Source organism: Ostrea edulis, chromosome 2, assembly GCF_947568905.1.
Source record: "Ostrea edulis chromosome 2, xbOstEdul1.1, whole genome shotgun sequence".
NCBI lineage: Eukaryota > Metazoa > Mollusca > Bivalvia > Ostreida > Ostreidae > Ostrea > Ostrea edulis.
In genome coordinates, this window is record NC_079165.1 from 45,981,971 (window position 1) to 46,009,278 (window position 27,308).

Genomic DNA, 27,308 nt, shown 5'->3' on the forward strand with positions numbered 1-27,308 from the left:
TACAAATACAGAAAATTTATTAGCATTCACAGTCTAATAAATACTGTTTTTATAATATCATGAAACGTGTATAAGCACAGAATGTTGTAAATGGTGCCTGAGAAATCCAGTTTTAATAATGTATTTAATCATTATGAACCAATATTTCTAAGCACTTTTGTGTTGTGCACTTACTTTTCAAATCTTCCGTACAGAACTTATGTCATAGATTTTTACTTAGTTTTCCTATGAATTTTAATTACATATGGTATATATTCAAAATAAATGCATTCTCTCGAATGCACATTTTTCATACTACAGAATATTTTAATGACTACACAACGTAAGCTAAATCAATAACACACATGTAGTTTGCTTTCAAAATTTACGTTGCTTGAAAATGATTACATCTTTTACACTTCCTTTCCATTCAGAAAAAAACCCAATCTGCTGACATGAATTATACGTAAAAATATTGCACCAATTTTTCAAAAACACTTCTACAGTATAGACGTACTCTCACACACAATAACCAAGACTGTATGCTTCAATGCTCACACACAATAACCAAGACTGAATGCTTCAATGCTCACAAAATGTTTTGAGCAAATACAGCAGATAAAAACTACTGAGTACAGTAAATGAGTAAATATACATGTACATAAAAGACTGCACATAAAAGACTGTCAATTGCTGCAGAGGGGTTTAGTCCTCTTTCATTTCGTATTACCCAGTACGATTACAAAGCTTTTCTGTAGATCAGTTTTCATCAGGTTCAGGTTCTAAAGGATAAAATAAAAAGTTGTCAAGTAACTGAGCAATACAACATACCATGCTTCCCGTTAGCTTCTTCCTATATATTCAATACCCTACTATTTTCACACAGAGCACGGATATACATACAATATCACTATTTCTTTTGTGTAACTTGACTTTTCCCCCTTCTTTTTACATATAATCCCATTTATTTAGAGAGATAATGTGCTCATCTGTGGATTTGAACCTGGAGCAGAAAGCTCGCTAATCGAAAATGCAAACCATTCCGTCATCTCTTCTCTATACGTAAATAGATCGTATATAAACCACAGTTTATCACTAGTTAATAAAACTGCTGTAGAGAAAACTTGTCCAAATATTTGATTAACACAAAAATGATGGATACTCCCCTTCAGGTCATGCACTATTTGTCAAAACCCTTATTACTATTTTGGCAAAGCATACAAAAAATGTAATGTTACTATATATGTACATGTATATAAAAGAGATTGTTATTTCCTGTATTTTTTTCCTTTCAATAGAATTATCTTACTGTGATATTGACAGGCGTGTGTGTGTATCTGATTATCCATACAGTAACAAACCTGGTATATTATACTTCTGTCGTATTTCCTCCATCAAATCTGTGCGGTCACAGGTCTCCAAAGCAGTAAAGAGTCGTTGCAGCAGAACGTTGTCTGCCTGATCCTCCTGACGATCTCGCCATTTCTGTAGAGCTATGCTAATCTGGTTAAGCACTTTGTAAGGGTTGTCTAACTGTATCTGCTCAATCTCTGCTTGTTTCAATCCAAGATATCCAACCACCAGGGACCACTCAGCTCCCAGTCTGGCAGCCACATACATCAAGCCAAAGTCAGTTAGAATGCCTGAAATCAGTCAATTAATTCCAAATATTTTCATTCACGGAACCCTTTCTCTTATTTTTCTTTTCAAATTGACATTGCTTTCATTATAGACAATGAATACATGTTTTTGCAAACTAGTTCAATCGTTTTTTTAGTACAACCTGTCCACGCAATCATTACCAAAAATGGAGCCTTGTCAAGGTCAAAGGGTATATTGGCTGTTCTGTTTAAAGTAACGAATGTGTCAAAGATATGATATTTTAGTACTTAAAAATGTAGTTTATATTTTTAAAAACTACATAAAAATATAAACAAATATCAGGAGATGAAGGTAGCAATCATTGCAGCAAAATTTGCATAACCCGCATTAGCACAATTTTTTCTGCAATGTTTGCTACCTTCACTACCCAATAAAATGACAGAGAGTATTTTATTGTCTAAATGAATCAAAAACTTTCATTAGGGCCCCACAGTAGGTGGATACCCTACAGTGATCAGCCTATGTGTGTGTGCAGCTGTCTGTCCATGCAAATGTTTTTCTGGACTTTGGGGGGGGGGGGGGGGGGGGGGGGGGGGGGGTGTATCCCTGCAGCTATTGAATTGAAAATTTATACACGAATTTATATCAGTAGGTTACATATCAAGCTTGAGTCTCCTTTACATAATGCTACAAACAGGGGCCCCTTTGTGATACTTGCCATCACAATGATATTTACATGTAGCTGTTTAATACGTTCATTCTGAGTATCACACAACAAAATATTACTATTTATCAAAAGCATTGCATTCTGATGATTCAAGATACATTTTTCAAACTGGGAAGTGAATGTTGTCAGTATTTTGCAGTCTAAAGCAATGGCAATTACTTCTAATAAAAACGGCTGGACAAAAACTTCATTATGATAGCATAATGACCTTGATTCACAGTAATGACATAAAATTATTCTCATTGATTAAGTATGAGGTTCTAATGTTCATCCTTTCACAAAGTTACAGAATGGGACACCTATTTGTAAGGTTTTTAACCAGTCATTTGGACCAGACTGACCTTGTCTGATCATAAGAAACCTTTCTGCCACATATCAGCTTTTGAAGACCCTCCACTATATAAAGTTATCATCCATAGAAAATAGTTAATCTCTTTATACTTTATACACATGTACCTGTGACCTTGACTTTGGTATGTTGAAAATGATTCAGGGTCGTAAATAACTTTTGCAAAAGTCTCTGCAACATAGTTGTGGCCTACAACAATTATCACAATAACTCGAGCATTGACAAAATGATCGTGACTCATAATGTATAAGCAACCTCTATGCCAAGAATGAGCTTTTAAAATCTGTGATTTGAACAATTTTTCCCCTAGTGACCTTGGCAAAATGACCTATACTCAGGGTTATAACAAAATTGTCAAATCATAAGCAACTTTTAATACAGGTATAAGTTTGTAAAGTTTATTGATTAATCATTTCAAGTTACATACAATGTGGAATGGAAGGATAGAAGACAAAGAGGAAGAGATGGAGAGAAATGGCTTCCCCTATTTATCATCCAAACTTAAGTTTGTAATGTCTATTATTATGCACAAAGCTTTTACATGTTAAGGTAACCCCACCCTCATGTGACCTCACATTATTATGGGTTCAGAGTAAAAAAAAAAAAAAAAGCATTAATTTCCACATTATATAATTTTGATTTAATCAATAGCAAAATAAAATGTATATGTTGTCGCTTCTATAAAGATGTCAGCCACACACAAACAAAAGTATATATCAACATCAGAAAAATGCTCATTTTCAATAAACAGTATAATAAAAAATACACAAAAAAAGTGGTTAAAATGACAAAGTTTTAATTTTAACAGTTTCAAAAACAAAAACAAAAAAATGCTTGTTTATAAATTTATATGAATCAACTGTGTATATCAGGGAAAACATTGTTTAATAGACATACAACAGAGTATGCCAGCATAGGAGTTATTGCCCTTGACAACATTAATTGATTATTTATCGAAAATATATAAACCTTTTCAGTATCAAATAGTTTTACCAATTTTTTTATTGAACCTAGTGAATAAAATTCCTACAGAATATATGTTTCTATCAATCACAAATTTTAATCAATTAATGATTTTGCAAAAACCTATGAGGTTACATGGGGATGTTCAGGAGTACAGAGGATATTTACCAATGTATTGTATTTTTAGCATATACCATATAGCCCTACCCTGTGGTCTGAAGCCTTGACCAAAGAGTAAACAAGAAATGTTTGTAAAACATATGTGCCCCCATGGTGCAAATTTGAAGAGGGTTATACACATGCATCATTTAATTGATAGTACAGGTGTAGTGTCATAACAATTCAAGATATTGAGTGGACAACATCTTCCTTTTAAGATATTGAATGGACAATATCTTCCTTTCAAGATATTGAGTGGACAATATCTTCCTTTCAAGATATTGAGTGGACAACATCTTCCTTTCAAGATATTGAGTGGACAACATCTTCCTATGGGCAGTTTGACCCTTGACCTTTGACCATGTGACCTCAACATCAATAGGGGTCATCTACCCTTTAGGATGTACCAGGGTTCCAAGTTTCATGTCTGTAAAGCAAAGGGTTCTCAATACATGTATATTGAGTAGACAGTATCTTCCTATGTCCAGAGTGGATTGACTCTTGACTTTGGCCCAAAAATCAATAGGGGTCCTCTTTTACTCAAAACAACATATGAAATATTATTATGATCAAGTGAATGGTTCTTAAGATATTGAGTGGACAACATGTGATCTACTGACTGACATACCAAAAGACCGACCGACAGGTGCAAAGCAATATGTCCCTCTTCTTTGAAGGGGGGATAAAAATTTCACAATTTTAGTAAGGGATTTTATGCTCATTATAACTATGCACCCAGTTTATTTCCTTCATGTTTTAAGGAGTAAATATTTTGAAATATGAAATATATTTTCTATATATGACCCACTTAGCCCAGTTATGATGCCTGAACCCCTGACCCTGGGGCCATAATTTGCACAATTTTGGAAGAGGCTTCCCTGTTCATTAAAACTATGCACTAAATTTGGCTCTACTGTACATGTTCAGGAGTTCAAACATGGAAACATTTTCTCTATATGACCTACTTGGCTATCTATCAACTTAAAATATGATTAATTCTTGTCATAATTAGCACTAATTCAATGGTAATGACTAAAAAAATAGTATTGTTCATATCAATCTCAATGTCTATCACACTGAAAATAGCATGCATTTGTTTGAGCACCAATGATGCTTAAGCTTCTTGGAAATTCTAACAACTAAAATGCATTTTAGTTATCAAATAAAAGAGTTACTGAACAAGCTAATGAATATTCAACCTAACTCATGCCAAAATATTTACCAATAAAGATTGGTACAATTGATATGCATATACAGTATATATATTTGTGTGTGTATAAAAAAAATTTGTGAGCATATGATACAATGTTTATAGTGTAAGACATCATTATACAAAGCTAACACAAATGAAGGAATATGATGGATTTAAATATTAAAATTCTTCATTTATAATCATTATAACTCTATCAATGTCACTGTCAGCTGTTCAGATCATACAAGTACCAGTATCAAGGTTCTGATGTTCAGCAAAATTTGCAAAAATCAATTAGAAGTGCCAGTGGGTAAAAAGTATTCGAAACATTTTAATGCTGACCGATTTAGGCATTGAAATGTGTCGTACAGTAAAGTGCAATTTTTTTACTGAAATTTTGAAGTTTAATAATGACCTTTAACCTTATCTGAGCATAGTGTGTGACCTACCTGACCCCGTGCCATCCACTGTGTCCTCTAGACTGGCCAGGAACTCCTTTAACACTATTACGTGTTGTCCAATGTTATCCTGGAAATCTAGTCAACAGAAAACACAAATGAAAGATCGAAATCTGTTATCTGAATTAATATTTTCCAAGTTACAACACATTAATTATAAATAACATGCATATTTAATAGTAATTGGTTAACATTTTCTGTACTTCATAATTATCATTCCAAGATAATGTGTTTTCTAATTTAAATGTGCTTGGTAATGATACATTAAGATAACTAAATGATTAACTTATTTGTACAGAATTGGGTATGCTTTATAGGATTGAAAGTATTTCTTCATTTTGTTTTTTAAACAAACTGTGATTTGGTAATCCCTGCCATTCATTAGTAAACCAAAAGTATGTAAACACATTTATAGAAATTCACCTCATTTCCATAATTGGTTTTAATTTTTTTAAATTCTTTACCATAGTGCTGTTATAAAATGTGTGATTAAAGATGTGCGTGGGGCACAGGTAACGAGATCAGCTCTCATTTCCTATCACAAATTGTATATGCATCAAGCTGGCAGAAACAACAACACCTTCATTAATCATTATTCATCAAGGAAAACCAAATAAATGTAAGTACGAAGGTTTACGTCACAGTCTGTTACCTCCGTCATCAAAACTAAAATAAGCCTGGCTTTGTCAGAGTTACTCATGGTCTATCCTATAAAACAGGTAAGCAGTGTACTGCAATTTCATTTTTTTACCATAACATCTATCAGTCTTTTTAATTCAAAAATTTATCAATAAAATTTTCCAATCACAATTTTAAAAAAAATGATACATTGATTTTCTTAACTTATAAATATTTCTATATAAGGTTTTACTATGAAGACAGAGTGGATTCTTGGTATTTCCATTTTAATTTTCACACCATGTCAGGGTAAGTTTTAAAAACACTAGGTTAGATGTTGATTCTCCGGAAACAATTATGGCATAAAGGTTTTAAATTATACAAAATCATAATTATAATCATCATTTGTGTGATCAAGTTAGACAGAAAACATTGATAACTTGATAAATCTAATACATCAATATATATATATGTACATATATGATATCATTCACAGGCCAGTTACCATTTGAGGTGGCATCAGAAGACCTTGGAAATGCTGAAGCGGATTTTATTGATTTCTTTCTGAGTAATCCAGACATGTTATTTAATGCACTGGATATTAATACTGAGACAACAACCTTAGCACCACTTGAAACCATAACCCTCAACTCTGGAACGGAACATACAGGGACACAGCAGTCTAATAATGGAACGGAACATACAGATCATACAAATCATGGAACGGAACATATAGATCATACAGATCATGGAACAGAACATACAGATCATGGAACAGAACACACAGATCATGGAAGTGAAACAGCTGGAAACAAAGATTCTGAACATGGATTAGTTGTGGAGGATGGCATGGTGCGTGACCCTGTATCTGGTTCCATTACTCATTTATTTGACATACATGATGGGGCACTCTTAGAGGTTATACAAAGTGAAATAACTGGTGGACATGTAATTGACCCCCATACTGGAGAATTGATTCTTCTTTCTGAAATTTCTTTGTCAGAGGATACACATGCTTCCCAGACTACAACTGTATCCTTGACAACTGCTGATTCTACCACAGAAAGCCCCCATTCTAATCATCCAGGGGAAAGTACAATTTCTGAGGTTAACAAAAATCAGATTACTTCACAGAACAAAATTGTGAATGGAGTTATCAGAGATCTGAGTACGGGTAAGATCACACATATTGTGGATCCCCACACTGGTGAACATCTGAAAGTTATAGAAAGTCCAATATTTGGAGCTCATATTTTTGACTCCAAAACTGGTGATCTGATTATTGCAGAAGATCATGCTCTGGAGCATGGTACAATTGATGTCCAACCTCAAACCTTACAGCAACAAACCGACGCTCCTCCACCACAAACAACACCAATAAACATCCCAGAAACTACAACAAAAGCTTCTACCACAACAACCCCAGAAGCAACCACCACAACAGAAGCAACCACCACAACAGATGCAACAACCACAACACGGGCAGCAACCACAACAGAAGCAACCACCACAACAAAGGCAATCACAACAGAAGCAACAACCACAACACAGGCAACCACCACAACAGAAGCAACCACCACACCAGATGTACATATATTAGAGGCTTTGGAGAAGGCAACTGTAGCTGCAACTAAAAAAACATTCACAACAACAGTTCAAACACCAGTACAGACTACCACAAAGAATCCAAAAGTATTCACGCAACAAGTACCGGCTGATCATGATAGCATTCATACACATGATAATGACCATCAAAATAACCGAGGAATAGTGATACATAACATAGTGTCTTCCACTCCACAAACACCATCAAATAGGTTGTCAACAAACAAACCACCAAAAAGGAGAAGGAAATTTGGTACAATGAAGGGAATACACTCCATATTAAATAAATACAAGTCAGAATACGTAAAAACCAAAAAGAATCGAAAAGAAAAGTATGGTGATGACAACAATAATCCCAACATAAACAAAGTATTGAAATGGATCGAACGAAGAAAAAATCAATTCAAAAAGGTTTTGCATAAAAAAAAGCATATTGAGGAAGAAAAGAAAATTAATCCAAATAAAAGATTTAAAATTTTAGACCTGGAAACCTATTTTCCAAGTCTTAAACGAAACAAATTCGGAGGACTAGAGGCACGGAAGAAGTGGAGAAATGCAGTGGGAAGCCCTAAGTCAAGAAACAGAAAGAGTGAAAACAAGAATACCCAAAGTACACTGTCAACAGAAAACAAGGCCAATTTAAACAGGTGGCATAGCAGAGCAATATTTCAAAATCCACACAGCAAAAGAGTAGCAGGTGCAAAACAAGGAAACCAGCAGAACACAGCCAGGAAGAGGGAGTTTAATAAACAGATGTCCACCAAACTAAATCAAAAAAAGATGTCAACAAAAAAGAACAGAAAAACAACTAACACATCTACAAACACTGAGTTATCCAATAAGCCAACAACCAATACCAAAACACCCCCCACCAAAAAATCTCGTCAAAGAGGGAAACGTAGAAAATTCAAAAATCTTTTTGCAAATAGACGAAGAGATTTTTTACGACGAAAACAAAAGAAACAAACACCAGTGAACAAACACTCTGATAAACACACTGATCTGGAAAACTATGTAAAAAGTTTGAAAGAAAAAGTGACTGAAAACAATCCTGCATCACATCCAGAAAATCAAACTGCAGAGTCATACGCTTCTGATTTTGCCAGGAAAATAAATAACAAAAGAATTGCAAGAGACCCTAAAAATGTTAAATTGAGAAAAGCAAAATGGGAAAAGTCATACTTAGCAGGCCAAACTGGGACATAATTCTAAAATTATAAAGCATGTAATAAAGGTGTATTCAGACTCAGTTCTATGTTCTTGTTTAATATTCATCACGGTCACTTAATCTCTTTAGAGAAGTGGACAAGCCTGCTACTGTTCCCAATCTTTCCTCTAGTCTTTTGGCTCTGTTTAATTTGCAGTTCATGGCATAAACAAAATAGAATCTATACTTATATCAGGGTGTTTGCATATTCATTTGAAAAAATGTACCTTTATTTTTCAAACAGTTCTTTTACACATCATTAAGCAAAGCTTCAAACCCTGTCATGGCCTGACCCAGGACCCATGCTGTGAACAAACTTGAATCTACAATTCATGGGGATATTTTGCATATCTAATTTGACAAACTGTACACCTGTGGTTCTTGATCAGAATTTTTAAAGAACTTGAATCTACATTACATATGGATGCTTGTATTATGTATACCACTTCGACATACTGTGTCAGTGTTTATTAAGAAGATTTTACAAGCAATTTTCTGTTATACTCCTATGTAAAATTTAGACCCCAATGATGACACTGGCAATGGGAATCATGGTTTAAACTATCTTGCATCTAAAGTATACAACAAAGATTTCATATAACTTTTGGATCTACTGGTTCAGTGGATCTTAAGAAGAAGATTAATTCTAAACATCTCCCTCAATTTTTTAAATTAATTTCCCTTCGAATGGGGAGTGACCCTTCATTGAAATAATTCTAAATCCTCTTTATCCAAGGATAATTTGTGGCAAGTTAAGAAATGTACATAGTTAACAATGGACATACTTGTAAATAAGTATCAAAGTCATTCTTCAGTCAGAATGGGGTTTTTTTGTTTTTTTTTTAAGTTTTACAAAACATCATACCAAAGTTTTTGATTTTTACACCTACTGATATTAAATTGAAATATATTTTAAAACATATGGCTATTTTGTTTCTCTTGGGACTCTTCCATGTTTCATATAATGAAATGATTTTCAATCTGGATCAGTATTTGTTTTAGAAATGTCACTAAAATGTTACTACATGAAAAATAAGAAGATCTAAAGCTTGGCGATAGGAAACAAAGTAGATCAATGCACTCATACTGTAGGAAAACAATGAACATGGCAATGCTGCTGCTGAAAGAAGTGCTATCATACACTATGTAACACTGCAGCCATGAAGAATCTGACATTCAAAGTGCTGGGTTTACCATAATCATAAAGGTGTGTTAAAAAACAACAACAACAAACCACTTCAGATAAAACATGTCACAAGGCCAAAGTGGGTATTGGAACAATAAAATCATGTGGCATTTTACCAGATATAAAGTTGGTGGCAATGCTATGGCCATATGAAGAAAATTCAAAATATTTTTTCCTTTAATACCCGATATATTACAGATTGTGTAATTTTATATTTGCTTTATTAAAGAATCTGGTTGCTTTAGCCAAGTTGTGAGGCCGCTTGCTTTGTAACTAGGGTGTCCTAAGTTCGATTCTTGATAGGAATGCCAAATCTAACCAAAGATCTTTAACATAGCAAATGACATCAGAAGCAAAAATCATGGGTCTTTCAGTAATGATCTTAAAAATGAAGGTGTAATGTCACTGTAGACTTGGCAATATAAAGAACCCTCACTGCTGTGGCACCGAGTGTCATGCAATGGTTAAAATTTGTGGCAATTCACCTACAGCTGGTGATGTCTCTATAAGAGTAAAAGTTCATTGAATGAGAAATAAAAGATCATACAAATCAACAACAAAAAACCACAAACAACACACACACACAATTTTTGAGAAAATGTACTAGTACAACTAATAGTTCTGCCTCACTGACATGTATTTGGAAAGACAGTTGGAAATTCATGCTACAGTGTAAAGGGACTGATTCACACCCCCCCCCCCCCTCATTTTGTTTTTCACTTTAAATTGTTAAAATATACAGTCTAATACAGTTATATGTTTAAAAGGTTTCACACACACACACACACACACACACACAAAAAATGAAGGTCATAGATCATGACAGTAGCTCATTATAGAGAGTTTATTATTTGTTTTGAAAACAAAGATTGAGGTGTGTCATTGTTTACAATGTTTTCAAAATAAATGGATATCGTGGATATCGATCCAAATTTATTATATATATCACATTTCAAGTATACTTTTGGTAAAATGTGTCATTTAAAAGTAAAATTTGTGACTGTACAAAATTAAGATGCTTTGAATTACAAAATTAACTTTTCACTGGTTTGTTTGTAAACATAAAAAGCTTGAGTGTTTGTTAACATAACACAGAGTTAAGGCTAAAATTATGCTCTTTTCCTTGCATTCAGAAGGTCCAAATTTTCATTTTCAACATCAAACGAGTTGTATTTTTAATTTTTAACATATAAAATGAAAAATATTTTCTTCAAAACACATTGCCAAAAGAAATGTTAACTTCACCTTTCTACATCATTTCATTGAACTTCTTGCATTGAGTTATATATTTGATATGGTAGAGTAAAATGCATAGTATCTTCTGTCTAATTACACATACAAACCTGAATCCAGGGGAATAACCAGGCAAGCTGGAACAAAAGTTTCTGGAGACTTTTGGCAGGACTGAAGCTGATACAGTTTCTTGGGGCATACAGTCTCCAGGTAGAGTTCTGCTGGGTACTGGTGGGGTTCAGTATCCCCTCGCAAGATACAGTGAGAACACAGTAAGTACTGCTCCACATGGACTAAAGGCCATTCTTGGAGCAGAGATTTCATGTCTTGGTAGATTCTCAGGAGCAGGTACCTAATATCAAAATATATATGTTTACTTTTTTTGGTATTACAGGCACATCAAAATTCTATATCCAGATATGTACATGTAATTCACAATATTTTTTTTCTTTTGTACAGACAATCATTTTGATGTCAGAATACTGTGCTGTGCTTTTGAGAGGACATTCTAAGTTTTAAGAATTTGTGTCTGATCCTTTCGTTACAACAGCTGTACAATGAAATAGGTTCAAATCACCTTGTTGTTTATTCCGAGGAGCATGGCTAGAGGTACATAAAAGGGCAGGACATGTATTTGTTATTTAAGTACACATCTCCTATATAAACAGGTAGTGTGGCTGGTAGATTATAACAATCATACTGGGCTCTACATAGTTAAAGTATTCAGCTTAAAACTAACTTCAAAATTAGGTAAAACTCATCAAGGCCCTGACCCACCATTTACCTGAGTTCCTGCAGATCACTGCCCCTGACTGCCATCACTTACCAGAGTTCTTGCAGATCACTGCCCCTGACTGCCACCACTTACCAGAGTTCCTGCAGATCACTGCCCCTGACTGCCACCACTTACCTGAGTTCCTGCAGATTACTGCCCCTGACTGCCATCACTTACCAGAGTTCCTGCAGATCACTGCCCCTGACTGCCACCAAAATGTCTGTTCTGCCATCCTTCTGCTCACGGGTCACAAGGATCTTGGATTTATTCTTAAATGCGAGGACACCATTTTTCCAATCCTCTCGTTTAGACACATGAGCCTGCAGCCTTGAAGAGAGTTTTTCAAAGAAGTTTGGAGGAGATTTCGATGGGAACAGGTACAGAGCAGAGAGTTCCACGATATTCCTCGGAGTTTTAATGGGCCACTTCACAAACACGTCATTGGATGCTTCTGTTTTAAGGAACCATGGAAATCTCAAAATGCGACTAGATGTATAATTTGTTTGCAAGCTGCTTGGAATTTCATAACATAAGTCAAATTTCAACATGAGATCAACAAAAGTGTCTCTTGCTTCTGAAGAAAGTTTGAAATGATAGAGACAAAAGTGGAGTAACTCCAGTGTCATAATCCCTTTTGTGAGAAAATCTTCCTTCATGGCAACAAATTTCTTCTGAGTCAAGCCAGCAATTTTCCCAAGAATTTCATCATATACCACTACTTTCTCAAAATCGTGTTTAAATATTGCCCGCAACATTTCAACCAAAGTTTCTGGCTGATGAAACACAATTCCCTGCAGCTTGGGGTTATCTGAATACCACATGATTTCTCCCGTAGCATGTAGATACTTCAGAACCATCTCTAGACTTGACACTGCTGATCCCTGAAGTGAAATCATACTCTGTTTCAATTCATTCATCACATCTTCAAAAATTCTCAGGGCCTCTATAAATGGCAGGATTTTCTCTGGATATATGGCAATCTTCTGCAGATATTTCCACCATGGATCGGGTAATGGTCTTTCCTCTGCATCCTTCAGAGTTTTCACCAACAAATTTCTGAACTCATCAACACCTGTCAGTTCATCAGCACAACTCACAACATGTATTTTCTGTGGCAACTTTGATCTTGTTTTCAACATTTTGTAGATGCCATTTCTTTTTTCTCTAAGTCTCTGAATTTCAATGTCTTCAAATCTTGTACCAGTATCTTTATTGGTCAGTGAATTGAGAGCATCATCTGTTCGGACTAATTGAATCTCTATTTCTTGTATCTTTTTATCTTCAATGATTTTCATTTTATCAGAGATATCCTCTAATATTTCCTCAATTTCATCTGCCTTGCAAAGGTCAACATGGGTTCCCACCATCATAATAACTGCTCCAGGAGATCTGTCCATGATGGCATCCAGCCAGTTACCAACAAAGATATCATACAGATCTGGTTGGTACTTACTCAAATCAAACACTAAAACATGCAAAGCATCTGGGGTCAAAAACATGTGGTGTGCAGCAGAATAAATATGATGTCCACCAAAGTCCAACAATTGGACTCTTAGATCAGATTCCGGCTCCCAAAGATGACGTTCTAGGACCCATGTCCTCTCATGCTCTGCTGTTAATTTAGAGTGGCCTAGAATCAAAGCATTTCGAAGACTAGTTTTTCCTGCTTTAGCTGCACCGATCAATATCATTTTCATTCTGTGTTTTGCCTGGCTGATTCTGTACTCTCTTAAAAAGGTAAAGAGTGCATCAGTGCCTTGGTTACAGACTTCTTGAGGAGGAACTTTAATGCTGTTACCGCCGAGATCTAACAGCCCTGTCTTTGCAAGCATCTGTAATTTGTCTAACAGCAGTGGTATGCTGGTTAAGTCATTAGATGAAACATCCAGTTCCTTCAGGTTTGCTAGTTGGTAAATATTTTCTGGTAATTGTTTTAGTTCATTTAATGACAGCAGAAGTGATTCAAGACTCAAACAGTCACACAGCTCTGCAGGAAGAGTGGTCAATTTGTTTCCACGCAATTCCAATGTTTTCAGCTTCTTTAATTTCTTTATAGAAGGGGAAAGTTCCTCCAGGTAATTGTCACCAATTTCAATACTTTCTAAATGTTTCAAGTCAAACAAAGTCTCTGGGAGACTCACCAATGCATTTCTTCTCATGATAAAATGCTTGAGCTTTTTAAGTCCATTTATCTTTGGTGAAATTTCTGAAAAATAATTGTTATTCAAGTTTAATGTCCTTAGTTCAGACAACTGCAGTAACTCTGGCGGAATGTAAGAATTTAGTTTCAATGCCCCTGTCAAATTAAGCTCCCTCAAACTAGTGCAATGAACAATATTTGAGGATACATATTTCAGGAAATTTCCTTTCATATTCAGAGACTCCAGTTTTGTCAAATTGCCCACTTCATCTGGAATTGTATGGATCTGATGCCAACTGACATCCAGATACTGCAGCTCCTTCAGCCCACAAGCAGCTTTCGGTAGTTCCTTCATCCCTCCTTCTCTTGGATACCATTTTCTTGACAGCACAAGATATTCGATTTTCTTACAATGGCTAAGTTCGTTTGGAATTTCCGACAAGAGATTACCACCTAATTTTAGTGTTCGCAAATTCCTTAATTTTCCGATATCTGGTGAAAGAATTTCCAAATCATTATCTCCACAATCCAGCTCAGTTAGAGACTCCAAATTAAACACCGGCACTGGGATCTGTTGAAAGTGGTTGAAGCTCAGGTTGAGTTTTTCTATGGATTTGCAGGTACCAAAAGACTTGGGTAAAAGGCATAAATAATTTCCCACTGCACTGAAATTCTTCATTCCAACTAAATTTCCTATTGAGGTACCACCAACAGGAAATGACATGAGTCTTAAGAATGGCAGTGAGACATCCTCCAGGTGCATACTGTAGATGATGCGTGGTACCCATCCTTTGTATTTTCCCTCTGGCACAATCAAGATTGATCTTCCTTTAGGGTCTTTCTGCACATACTGTTTGAATGCCTCAGAGGCATGACTGTTTGTTGCCATCATTACAGCTGACTGAAATACTGCAAAAGGAGCAAGAAAACAAAACGGTTACACATTTAAACTCATACTGAAAACTCAATACAAGAGGCCCATGGGCCACATCATTCACCTGAGTCACCTTCGCACATATATTCAATGATTTTCCCTATACATGTATATTCACATGTAAAACTTTGATCCCTACCTCTGAAGACAATGATTTACTATGTCAGAACCAGAAGCTTCCGTGTAAATTTGAACTTTACTGGCCCAGTAGTTCTTGAGAAGAAGATTTATAAAGATTTTTTTCTATATATTTACATTAGTGATGGGCAATCGGACCAAAAACCATAATCGATTATCGGTAATAATTGGACACATGTAATCAATTAATAATCAGAATTGTCATTTAAGTTTTTTCCCCTCAAAATAGATAACAGAATAATTAAACATATGGAAGCAACATTTGAATTCTTCTTTGTTTCTTTTGTTCACAGGTAAATAAATCAGAATTTCAATATATCAAGTAATGAAAATTATTTATAATCACAATTTCTCAAAGATATCAAAAATAGACTCCTTTATCTGACTGATGAATGTTGTTACCGTCCTTCACATCTCCCGTCATTTTGTTTGCTTGTTTTTTTATTGGGTTTGACATACAGAAAATAAAATTTGAACAAAATTGAATTTCTGGATTTTTTTTGGGGTCAACGATGTTGGTGACATTTATTTTGAAATCGATTAGTAGAATCATAGGTCTCTGAATGGCCGACAATCGATCATTGGCAAAAATCATCTCATCACTAATTCACATGTAAAAATTTGATTCCTTATTGTGGTCCCACCCTACCCCCAAGGGCCATGATTTAAAAAAATTCGAATCTGCACTGTAAGAAAGCTTCCATGTAAATTTGAACTTTTCTGATCCAGTGGTTCTTGAGAAGATTTTTAAATGACCCCTCCCTATTCTTGTGATTATCTCCCCTTTGGGAGGAACATGGCCCTCAATTTGATCAAAATTATATTCCCTTCACTCAAGGATGATTTGAGCCAAGTTTGATTGAAATTGGCCCAGTGGTTATTGAGAAGAAGATTTTTAAAAGATGCCAATTTTTTTTTTTTTTTACTAATTTTTGATTATATCCACTTCAAAATGGGTGTGGCACCTCATTTGAATATGTAGTTACAGTTGAATCCTCTTAACCCAAGTTTGCTTTGTGACAAGTTTGGCTGAAATTAGTCTTGTGGTTGTGGAGAAGAAGTCAAAAAGTTCATGGACAGATGGATAGACAAACTTGACACCGGACGAAAGGTGATCAGAACAGCTCACTTAAGCTAATAGTACATGTACTTTGTTACACATACATACCTGTCTATTCATTTTGAATCATCTTTTATGTTTGGACTGCCTGTATTTAACATTATGTTCCCAATCATGGTCTGTATCCATACCTACAATGTAAACATGTTAATTAACATGGAATGCCACGTGTTAGTGTTTTTATGGCTCGGGCTTGATTTAGGGCCGAATATCGACCCAAGTCCCAACCTGAAATTTTCCCAAAATCTGACCAATAAATTCTTGTTCATAAACTCTAAAACTTCTTTGTATGACGTATCTAAATAAAATGTTTATATTCATATATTGTGTACACTTGACAGAGATGGGGTAATCGTAATCTGTAATCGTAATCGGCTGTAATCGATTATAGTTTTTCATGTAATCAAATGTAATCTGTAATCGTGTACTTTTTAGATTACATGTAATTGTAATCTATTACATTAATTTTACCCTGTAATCATGATTATTTTTAGATTACTTTTTTGATTACTTTCATTAATTTTGTATATTTTTCATGGTTTTTTTTTTTAATTATCAACAACTTTTCTTCTAATGATTTTTTTATAAATATTATTTCTTGATATCTTATTCATTTAAATCAGATGCATTTATTAATTTATTTCATTCTATATGTTTTATATATTTATTTTACAAAAAAATTCCCTAATTTAAAGGTGCATGAAACCATATCATTATGGAAACTAAAGGGAAAATTATTGAAATTAATGTTTTCCTGTTTTAGTTTTAGTCAAAACAATAACAGATGTCCTTTTATTATATACATTACAAATGCTAGTGAAGGGACAGTCAAAACAAAAATTGGCTTCAATAGATTGATCACCAGAGAATGCTTTGATCTCATGATGGCTGTTAATGGCTGCTATCTGAATTTTATATTAAAAGGCTTTCATGCAATTTTCAGATTCACTGTTGTAGAATAGATTTATCTTCTTTCAGTTGAAAAAAAACAGGCCATGTACCCCTCCCCCATATTTGTTTTTGGAACAGCCTATAGATTTCACCGTTGTTTTATCAAGTTTTAATGTTTGATTAAATTTCCTGATGGGGTAATCCAGCCTTCATAACCACAAAACAAAAACAACAACAAAAATGGCTATCGGAAGATGAAGGTTTTATACACCTTTTATTTACATTACTGAAAAAGAAACAGAAACCTCATGGTTGTCTTTCTTGGAATTCAGTTTAGATACACTTGATCTCTACAGGTGAATTTCTACTAATTGACTAAACTAACAACTTGTGCACTGAAAACTGGGTGTTATTATCTAAGTTCCCTAGAGTGTGACATGTCACCTGGAATATTTATAATATGTGGGTTTTAATTATGAGACAAATAACAGCTAAATAAGATAACTTTAAGATAAAGTTATGATAAAAAATGTTTACAGTTGTTATGTTTTCAATTGTAATGGATTACTTTTCAAAGTAATTGTAATTATAATCAATTACATTTCTAAATAGATGTAATTGTAATCATAAATTTCAATGTAATCTGTAATTATAATCGATTACTTTGAATGTAATTGACCCCATGTCTGACACTGTATCTATTATGTTTATATTCATATATTGTGTACACTGTATCTATTATGTTTATATTCATATATTGTGTACACTGTATCTATTATGTTTATATTCATATATTGTGTACACTGTATCTATTATGGCACTTTCAGTGATGGAAACCTTGTGATTTTGGTACAGTGGACACTGTCAGTACTGGTTTTTGTTAGATATGGTTGTTATATATTAATTATACCTTAAGACACTTCATTCTAAATGTATGATTGATGAATACCACAAATTTTCATTAAATTAATTTTCCCCATTTTCTAGTTTTGCTGCTATTTTTCCCAATTGTAAGGACCCCGGGCCCCATGGAATTTTGTGTGTTTATTTGCTGACGTGATGCGCAAAGAAATTAAATGGTGAGGTGACGACCTAATTTGAGTGATGCTTTATTTGTTGGTGTTAGGGCTGTTTAAACGACAATAGCATCGTAATAATCATGATCTATTTGTAGAATAATCTTCCGATAACTGAATCCTCGCGTCTTGGAAGATAGATCTGGGAAATAAAGTTGTAAGAGGTAGGTAAAGCAGCTGAATTCCCACTTTTCAATATGGAGTTCACTCTGACTCTCCCCCTCACACGCCACAATATAAAAGCGGGGGTAAGAGTCAGAGGAATCTCAAATTATGACAAGTTTTGATCTGACAGAAAAGCTCACATCAGCCTTTGGCTCATGTGAGCTAAAAAGTAGTGGTTAGGACTTTCGAATTACTTTGACATATCTATGGTAATCGTGATATTAGTGTTCAAGATATCGAAGTTCAACTACATATATATCCCCATTGCATTCCTCCCCCCCCCCCCCCCCCCCCTGAGAGCTACCATTCTGCAACAATTCTCTACAATTGTGGAGAATAAACACAAACATCAGGATGATGATTGACATTATATGAAGAAAATTTCTGCGAATGATTACGACATGTATATTGTTTTGCTTCTGACTTTTTTTTGCTATTAACAGCTACCTAGGTATTTAAACCTACTTAAAGTAGCTACTTTTACCTGTTTTTGAAAATATGAATAAATAATAATTAAGGCGCATCTTTTAAACAGGTCAGTCATTTTATGTATCGTGTTGTGCATGTGCACGGCAAAATTTGGAGTGTAAATTTGACTACTTTACGAGGGTGGAGAATGCAGAGGAAATGCATGAATATTCGCCCCAAAATCCTTTAATGTAAAATTAATACTGATTTGCAAGACACTCTACACTTTTTATTACGTGGTTTTGATCCTAAGCTCCTAGAAAATGGAACTGGGTGCTGTTATTGATGCAAATTTGAAAGGTTAGAAAGTAATCATTTTTGTCCAATATTTTTGTGGTATTCATCGTCAGTGTAAGTGAATCAAGAAATTTGGTACACACCATATTGCGCCGTTCCTGCGTTTGGCCACCAAATGTAAGTAAAGGAAAACGTATGTAAAAATAGCTACCTGGAGTAGGTTTAAATACCTACATAGCTATAAGTAGCTACGTAGGTAGAAACAGTCTTTGGACTGGACCTGTATATTTGTTCATCAATGGTGATCAAATCATTTGATACTGTAATGATTCCAGATATTTGAGGTACGACCATGCAGAGTTCTCAATTAGTCACTTTACATCACGTGATCTCATTTGTGTATAAATACCGAGACTCCGCAGTCGTCAGTGTCATTCTTATAGAAGACCCAGCCAAATAGAGAGAACGAGAGTTTGTGTACTAATAAAGTATGCATGGTAAACAATTCCTCGCCTGTTCTTACAGTTAGAGAGTGAATTTGGAAGGCCATCAGAAGTCTGGCCTGCCACGAAGAGGTTGACCTCCAGTAACGAGGCTTGCCATAGTTCGTTTTTGGTGTCGTCCGCATTGGCTGAACAGACCGTCGTCCAGGCCGCTATACTCATTGTCCGTCCTGAATAAGGCATCCTACAGTGAGTGTAGTGGTTGAAGGGCTACCACATATACTGTCCGTCCTGAATTAGGCATCCTACAGTATATGGGGTAATCTGAGGGCGACAGGGCTCTAGATCTACATTTTGTTAAGTTAGCACTACCAGTTTATCGTTGCTTGCCTCTGATTGATATAGTGATTCTCTGTTTGATGATAATCAACCTAGATAAGGTTAGGACATATTTGTATATTTTGGCAGTCCACTAAAATCATACCAATTAGTTTAAATTGTTATTGTTGAATACCCCAAACCCTGGAATTGACCAGGTACGATCCCAGAATTTAATGTAAATACGTTACAATACCTTGTGTTCGAATCAAATTTATATAAGGAATGGAAGAATTTGAATTCAACATAATTGTATCAGACTAATAATTAAACCTAAAGAATTTATTGGTGACCTTGTCATATGTCTTAAGCGGTAAACACACAGTCAACCGAGCTGCTTACCTCAGACTCGGTTATGCATTGCATGTCTATTTATTTTGAGGGGAAAAAAACTTCATTTTGATCATTCAGGCAGAAATTTCAAAAAACAAAACGTTCAAAGAACATTAAGTCCATTATAGTTCAAGTTAAACCATTGATTTCATTTTTTTACCTTAGGATTTTCATGCACTTGTACTAAATTTCTTTTTGATTTTGACCTCCAATGTATTCAACATTATAGAAACTTCCGGCAGATTTGGAATTTCGAACCCGACGAAATATTTTATCCCTTTTCAGAGTTATCGTTCCTTGACTGTAAGGAACGATAGCTCTAGGTAGATTCGTTTTTTTACTGCCCAAAAATTATTGAAATAATATATAGCATGTGATTATATGTAATGTTTAAAATCTATTGCTTTGGTTAACGAGACTGTGACTAATTCCAGTTTTATCAGAGATCAGATCTAAAAATACATTTTGATATTGGTAACGTTAGGGAACCTTACACCTCGTTTCCTTTGGTAGTTTAAATATTCCCTCATGGTATGGGTCAGTAATGCTCATTAAACAAAAGTTAATTAAGGATAATGACAGTTTGCTATCAAGTAGTACACACACATGCAATGTACTTACATGCATACTTACTTGCCACACTGATTTTGACTGCGGATAACTCCGTTTGCCTGATCAAGATATATGTTGACCGGTCGACAGGGCATGCTTAGTCCTCCTAGACACCTGATCCCACCTCTGGTATATCCAGGGGTCCGTGTTTGCCCAACTCTCTGTTTTGTATTGCTTAAGAGTTATGTGATTGATCACTGTTCGTTATTTCTCTTCCCTTTCATACATATGTAGCAGTCAGCCGAATTTGATCGCCGGTGGCCATATTCTAAGCTCAGTTGGTATAGTAGATGACAAGAGATTCAGGGGTTCCGGGTTCAAATCCCTTTGTATTTCCCCCTTTCCGGTTACAATTGGTACCGTGACCATCCCTGGACTTGCAGGTGAAAGTTTACTTAAAATAGAATCAGAGTGAATCTGAAGCAATAAACCCATCAGAACAGCAGAAAATGTCGATTCATGAATCATTGTCATCCTGTCAGTAATTCCTGCTCGTTATCGCCGATTTGCGTTGACCTCGAAGGTCACAAGTTTTGAAAAAAAAAAAACCGGAAAAGAGGCACTGAACACGTGTCAGATTTGTAAACAATTTAACATGCCAATTTTAAAGAAAGTTCATTATCAAAATTTTATTTCAGCAGCACATTTGCGTTTTTATTACTTTCTTACACTGTTTGTCATTCATGAAACGATGTGATATTTAAAAAAATAAAAACGGCGCGTGTAGCTTATTCTCTTTAGAGAAGTCGAGAGGCACAGCCTATGCCTCTCGACTTCTCTAAAGAGAATACGTGAAGCTCAGCAACCCGATTATGCCCTTGTCCTTGTATACGCGACGCAATGGCGGTTTATACGAAACGCTCATTGTAAGTATGCTCTCAAACAATATTCCCTTGTTTATTTTGCTGAATTTTTCTTCAGATCTTGGGGTAAATATTAAAACGACCTAGACACAATTTGAACTGAAAATTTTCAAATTTAATTTATCCATTTTTATTGTTTGCAATGCTTATTTGGATTGTCAATTTCCTCTTTGAAATTTAGAAAATGTTCCTTGAACACGGAATTCTGCAAGTGCTTTAAACTAGACCCTATGTCTGCTCATTCATAATATCATTCAATATATGCAATGCATCCTTGGTAGCTACGAATGACAAGAAGATGGGAAGTAAAATCTTCCAGAGTGCTTGGGCAGCGATTTTGTGGGCTCTTCAAGTTCATAGCAATATGTAAGCCACCCAGTCTCTCTATGTACTCTGGAAATGACCATTGAAAATCAATTTGAAGTACAGAGCTTGATCAACTACTAATACAGAATGCCGTTGACCAAGACGGTCAGATATGTAATGGTTATCGTCTAGCATCCTCGTAATATTCACATTATCAAATAGATGGGCGGTCTTCTGTCACGAGTGCGCGGAGCGCACGAGTGAGAGAAGGGCCGCCCATCTCTTTGATAATGTGAATTTTACGAGGATGCTAGAAGATAACCGACTTTTGTCACATATTTACAGTGATTTTCTTTTGTTGTTCAGGTATTGTATCTGGTTATCATCAATAGGGTTTTGTTATCGCATATGTGATAAAACGAGCTCCTCCCACCTTGTTATCGCATGGGCGGTACTAACATCAGAATTACACAATAGAAACAAGACAGGGATAATTCTGTTTTCGTGAAGTTACTTTTGCTGTTTCACGGGCGAAGCGTGCGCCGATCGATGTCTGGGGCGTTGAAACAGACGATAAGTGTTATGTAGCAAATACATGTATACACATACCTGTGACAGTAATATATGTTAAATAGTTCTCTCTCTCTCTCATTTTATAAAGAGTTTGCTAATGCAAGTCTTTAATCTTTTTCCGACTTTAATATTTACGGAAGCATATTAGGGCCGCAGCAGTATCTTTTTTTAGTTTGTTATAACAAATTAGTAATTTGTTTTAACAGATTATTAATTTGTTATAACAAATTACTAATCTGTTATAACAAATTACTAATTTGTTATAACAAATTAATAATTTGTTGTATCAAATTATTAATCTGTTATAACAAATTAATAATCTGTTATAACAAACTAAAAAAAGATACTGCTGCGGCCCTAATATGTTTCCGTAAATATTTGTGTTATACAGCCACCAACATGTGATAGATACTGCAAGGGATAATCAGTTTTCGTTAAGTTAGTTTTGCTATTTTACGGGTAAAGCGTGCGCCGATTGATGATGGGCGTTGAAGCAGACAGGAATTGTTATGTAACACATATACACATACCTGTGACCGTGGTTTTTCCCCCCCCCCCAGTCAGTAATGTTAAATAGTTCTCTCTCTCTCTCTCTCTCTCTCTCTCTCTCTCTCTCTCTCTCATTTTATAAAGAGTTTGCTAATGCAAGTCTTTAATCCTTTTCCTACTTTAATATTTGTGTTATACATGTTTTCTTAAAACATTTGTACAAATACATGAATAGAATTAAATTCCTGAAAAATTATTTATGAAGCCACCAATATGTGATTGATACTGACAGGGATAATCAATTTTCGTTAAGTTAGTTTTGCTGTTTTACGGGTAAAGCGTATTAAATTTTATATACACATGCATCTATGGCAATCTACCATTGTATTGAATGTATGCATGGTTCAATAAATGTAAAATGAGAAGCTTTTAAAATATGTGACGTAATGGTTATCTTCTAGCATCCGAGTAATATTCACGTTATCAAATAGATGGGCGGTCTTCTGTCACGAGTTCGCGGAGCGCACGAGTGAGAGAAGGACCGCCCATCTCTTTGATAATGTGAATTTTACGAGGATGCTAGAAGATAACCGACTTGTCACATATTTCAAAAGCTTCTCATTTTACATTTATTGAACCATGCATACATTCAATACAATGGTAGATTGCCATAGATGCATGTGTATATAAAATTTAATACGCTTTACCCGTAAAACAGCAAAACTAACTTAACGAAAATTGATTATCCCTGTCAGTATCAATCACATATTGGTGGCTTCATAAATAATTTTTCAGGAATTTAATTCTATACATACGGTGGTATATTAAGGACACAGAATTTTTATTTTTTCAAAGATACTAGGCAAAAATTATCTCGTGCGCACGAGATATTATGTCGTGCGCACGAGATATTATGTCGTGCGCACGAGATAATTTTTGCCTAGTATCTTTGAAAAAAAAAATTCTGTGTCCTAAATATACCACCGTATATACATGTATTTGTACAAATGTTTTAAGAAAAGGATAATGACAGTTTGCTATCACATATGCGATAACAAAACCCTATTGATGATAACCAGATACAATTAATACATGAACAAAAGAAAATCGCTGTAAATATGCGACACGTACATGCATTTCTGGACAACCGTGTTAAACTATCTATTTCATGAACAGGTGCTTGTACGATTGGCATGTAACCAACGATAGTGAGATCTGGGTTTATGCTGCGAACTGACTGATGAAAAAAAAGCAGACCAAATTAATGGATTGATTGATTGATTGACTGTATCTTGCTTAACGTCTCGCTCGAGGATTTTTCACTCATATGGAGACGTCACCAAGACCGGTGAAGGGTTTCAAATTTAGACCTATGCTCGGCGCTTACGGCCATTGAGCAGTGAGGGTTCTTTTGCAAGCACATTACAGGATGATTTAAACATCGACAGTAACTGCTTTTAGATATACAGGCTGTGATTTCCCTTCTGCGATTGTGGTTTCTGCGATCCTGCTTAACTAGTGCTAGGGCTTTCATATTTCACATGTTTATTTCTTGTGACAAGACTTTTCTGCCATACAGGGGCATCCGTGTTTCTCGAACACATTTTGTAATATTTAATTCCTCCCTTGTGGATAACCGGCCGCGGTAGCGAAGTGGTAAAGCATTTGCTTTGTAACCGATAGGTTGCGAGTTCGAGCCCCGCTAAGACATAGATATAGGCAGTGATTGCTTCTTCACCAAACGCTCGACATTTAGAAGTGAGAATCACGGGCTTTTTGGATATGACCTTAAAAATGTGTCGTGACAGGCGTTGGCACGTTAAAGAACCCTCACTGCTACGACCTAAGCATAAGTCTATGTGGTACTTCACCTACAGATGGTGACGTCACACATGACGTAAAACAAACAACCAACCAATCAAATAACCTTTGTGAGTGTTTTCTAGTGAGAGGTCGGGTGATATCGTACAGGGCTGTAATATTGTTCTACCTGACTGGCTTTTCTGCTCCCATGACTAGTTTGTTTATAAAGTGTATTTTGTCTCCTTGCACTTTGTTTAATTTAATGTACACTTTAGGACCCCCAATTTTTGCTCGTTTCTCTCCTTGGACTTTGTTTGATTTACTGTAGACCCCGAACTCCCTTGTTTCTCTCCTTGCGCTTTGTCTAATTTATTGTAGGACCCCGAACTTCAAGATATAGGGCTCATGACGGATGTGAACAGTTGACAGGGGATGCTTACTCCTCCTAGACTCTGATGTGTCTAGGGTTCCGTGTTTGCCCAACTATATCTATTTTGTATTGCTTATAGGAGTTATTAGATTGATCACTGTTCGTTAGCGTCACCTTTCATTGATATTTCACATGCAGATGTTATGTTTGATCCGATACCGACCCTCTTCATAAATGATGTTATTGGCTTCACTTTGTAGTACTCCGAGGGCTGAGAAACCATTTCTAAGCACCTAATGAAATATTCTCTTTAAGAGAAGTCGAGAGGCTATGCCCCTCGACTTCCCTAAAGAAAATACTAATGAAACTGTTCTTACGGTTAGCTACATTGTAGCATTGCGATGTTAAAAAAATTCCCCAGTTCCGTACTGTTTTTAGCTCACCTGAGCTAAAAGCCCAAGTGAGCTATTCTGATCACCCGTATTCCGGCGTTCGTCCGTCTGTCTGTCTGTCCGTCTGTAAACTTTTAACATTTTTGACTTCTTCTCCAAAACCACTGGGTCAATTTCAACCAAAGTTGGCACAAAACATCCTTAGGTAAAGGGAATTATAAATTGTTAAAATAAAGGGCCAGGCTACCTTCCAAGGGGAGATAATCAAGAAAAGGTAAAAATAGGGTAGGATCATTAAACAATCTTCTTCTCAAGAACCACTGAGCCAGAAAAGCTGAGATTTATATGAAAGCTTCCTGATATAGTGTAGATTCTAAATTGTTAAAATCATGGACCCCGGGGGTCGGATGGAGCCACTATAGGGGGTCAAAGTTTTACATACAAATATATAGGAAAAATCTTTTAAAATCTTCTTCCCAAGAACCACTGAGCCAGAAAAGCTGAGATTTATATGAAAGCTTCCTGATATAGTGCAGATTCTAAATTGTTAAATTCATGGCCCACGGGGATCGGATGAGGCCACAATAGGGGGTCAAAGTTTATATATATATACATGTATATATATATAGTGCAGATTCAAGTTTGTAAAAATCATGGACCCCGGGTATCGGATGGGGCCTCAAAGGGGGGGGGGGTGTCAAAGTTTTACATACAAATTTATAGGAAAAATCTTTAAAAATCTTCTTCTCAAGAACCACTGAGCCAGAAAAGCTGAGATTTATATGAAAGCTTCCTGGTATAGTGCAGATTCTAATTTGTTAAAATCATGACCTCGGGAGTCGGATGGGGCCACAACAGGGGGTCAAAGTTTTACATACAAATATATAGGAAAAATCTTTAAAAATCTTCTTCCCGGAACCACTGAGCCAGAAAAGCTGAGATTTATATGAAAGCTTTCTGATATAGTGCAGATTCAGGTTTGTTAAAATCATGCCCCCCCCCCCCCTGGGGTAGGATGGGGCCACAATAGGGGGATCAAAGTTTTACATACAAATACATAGGGAAAATCTTTAAAAATCTTCTTCTCAAGAACCATTGGGCCAAAGAAGTTCACATTTACATGAAAGCTTTCTGACATAGTGTAGATTCAAGTTTGCAAAAACCATGGCCTCCAGGGTAGGTTTGGGGCTATAATAGGGACTACGGTTTTACATGCAAATATATATGGAAAATCTTCTGATATGGACCAAGGTGACTCAGGTGAGCGATGTGGCCCATGGGCCTCTTGTTATTTATGTGTTTCAATAGTTTTAAGTTTTACTTTTGCCAGTGAAAGGTCGTGGTGTGAGGTTTAATCTGTCCTTTCTGTACTCTCACATCCTTCAAGGTTTTTGAAATGCGGATGTTGTTGTTCAGGTTTCCTGTTCTCTTGTCTGGCGTGATGTGTAAGATTATACGCCATCATATCAGTTTGTTGTTGTCACAATGGTTTGATTTCTTCATAGCTGGTGTTATGCTTCCTGT

At 35.5% G+C, this 27,308-nt stretch overlaps 2 protein-coding genes and 1 long non-coding RNA gene across 3 annotated transcripts in view; 2 read left to right on the forward strand and 1 right to left on the reverse strand.

The window, feature by feature from the left end:
* On the reverse strand, window positions 1-20,643 carry LOC125678746 (malignant fibrous histiocytoma-amplified sequence 1 homolog). The gene is made up of 7 exons (XM_048917418.2): window positions 20,537-20,643; window positions 16,434-16,516; window positions 12,231-15,102; window positions 11,389-11,630; window positions 5,421-5,507; window positions 1,341-1,622; window positions 1-761 (listed from the first exon to the last, which is right to left on the reverse strand). The coding sequence occupies exons 3-7, from the start codon at window positions 15,083-15,085 to the stop codon at window positions 739-741; spliced, it is 3,489 nt and encodes a 1,162-aa protein (XP_048773375.2). The 5' UTR covers window positions 15,086-15,102; window positions 16,434-16,516; window positions 20,537-20,643; the 3' UTR covers window positions 1-738.
* On the forward strand, window positions 5,507-8,901 carry LOC125678748 (uncharacterized). The gene is made up of 3 exons (XM_056154190.1): window positions 5,507-6,148; window positions 6,294-6,356; window positions 6,544-8,901. Exons 2-3 carry the CDS (start codon window positions 6,302-6,304, stop codon window positions 8,856-8,858), a joined length of 2,370 nt encoding a protein of 789 aa, XP_056010165.1. The 5' UTR covers window positions 5,507-6,148; window positions 6,294-6,301; the 3' UTR covers window positions 8,859-8,901.
* Window positions 17,636-27,308, forward strand: part of LOC125678749 (uncharacterized) — a 15,455-nt gene continuing 5,782 nt past the window's right edge. Inside the window, exons 1-2 of the long non-coding RNA XR_007371592.2 lie at window positions 17,636-18,355; window positions 18,451-18,516. This is a non-coding gene — a long non-coding RNA (uncharacterized LOC125678749). The remainder of the gene's footprint in view (window positions 18,356-18,450; window positions 18,517-27,308) is intronic.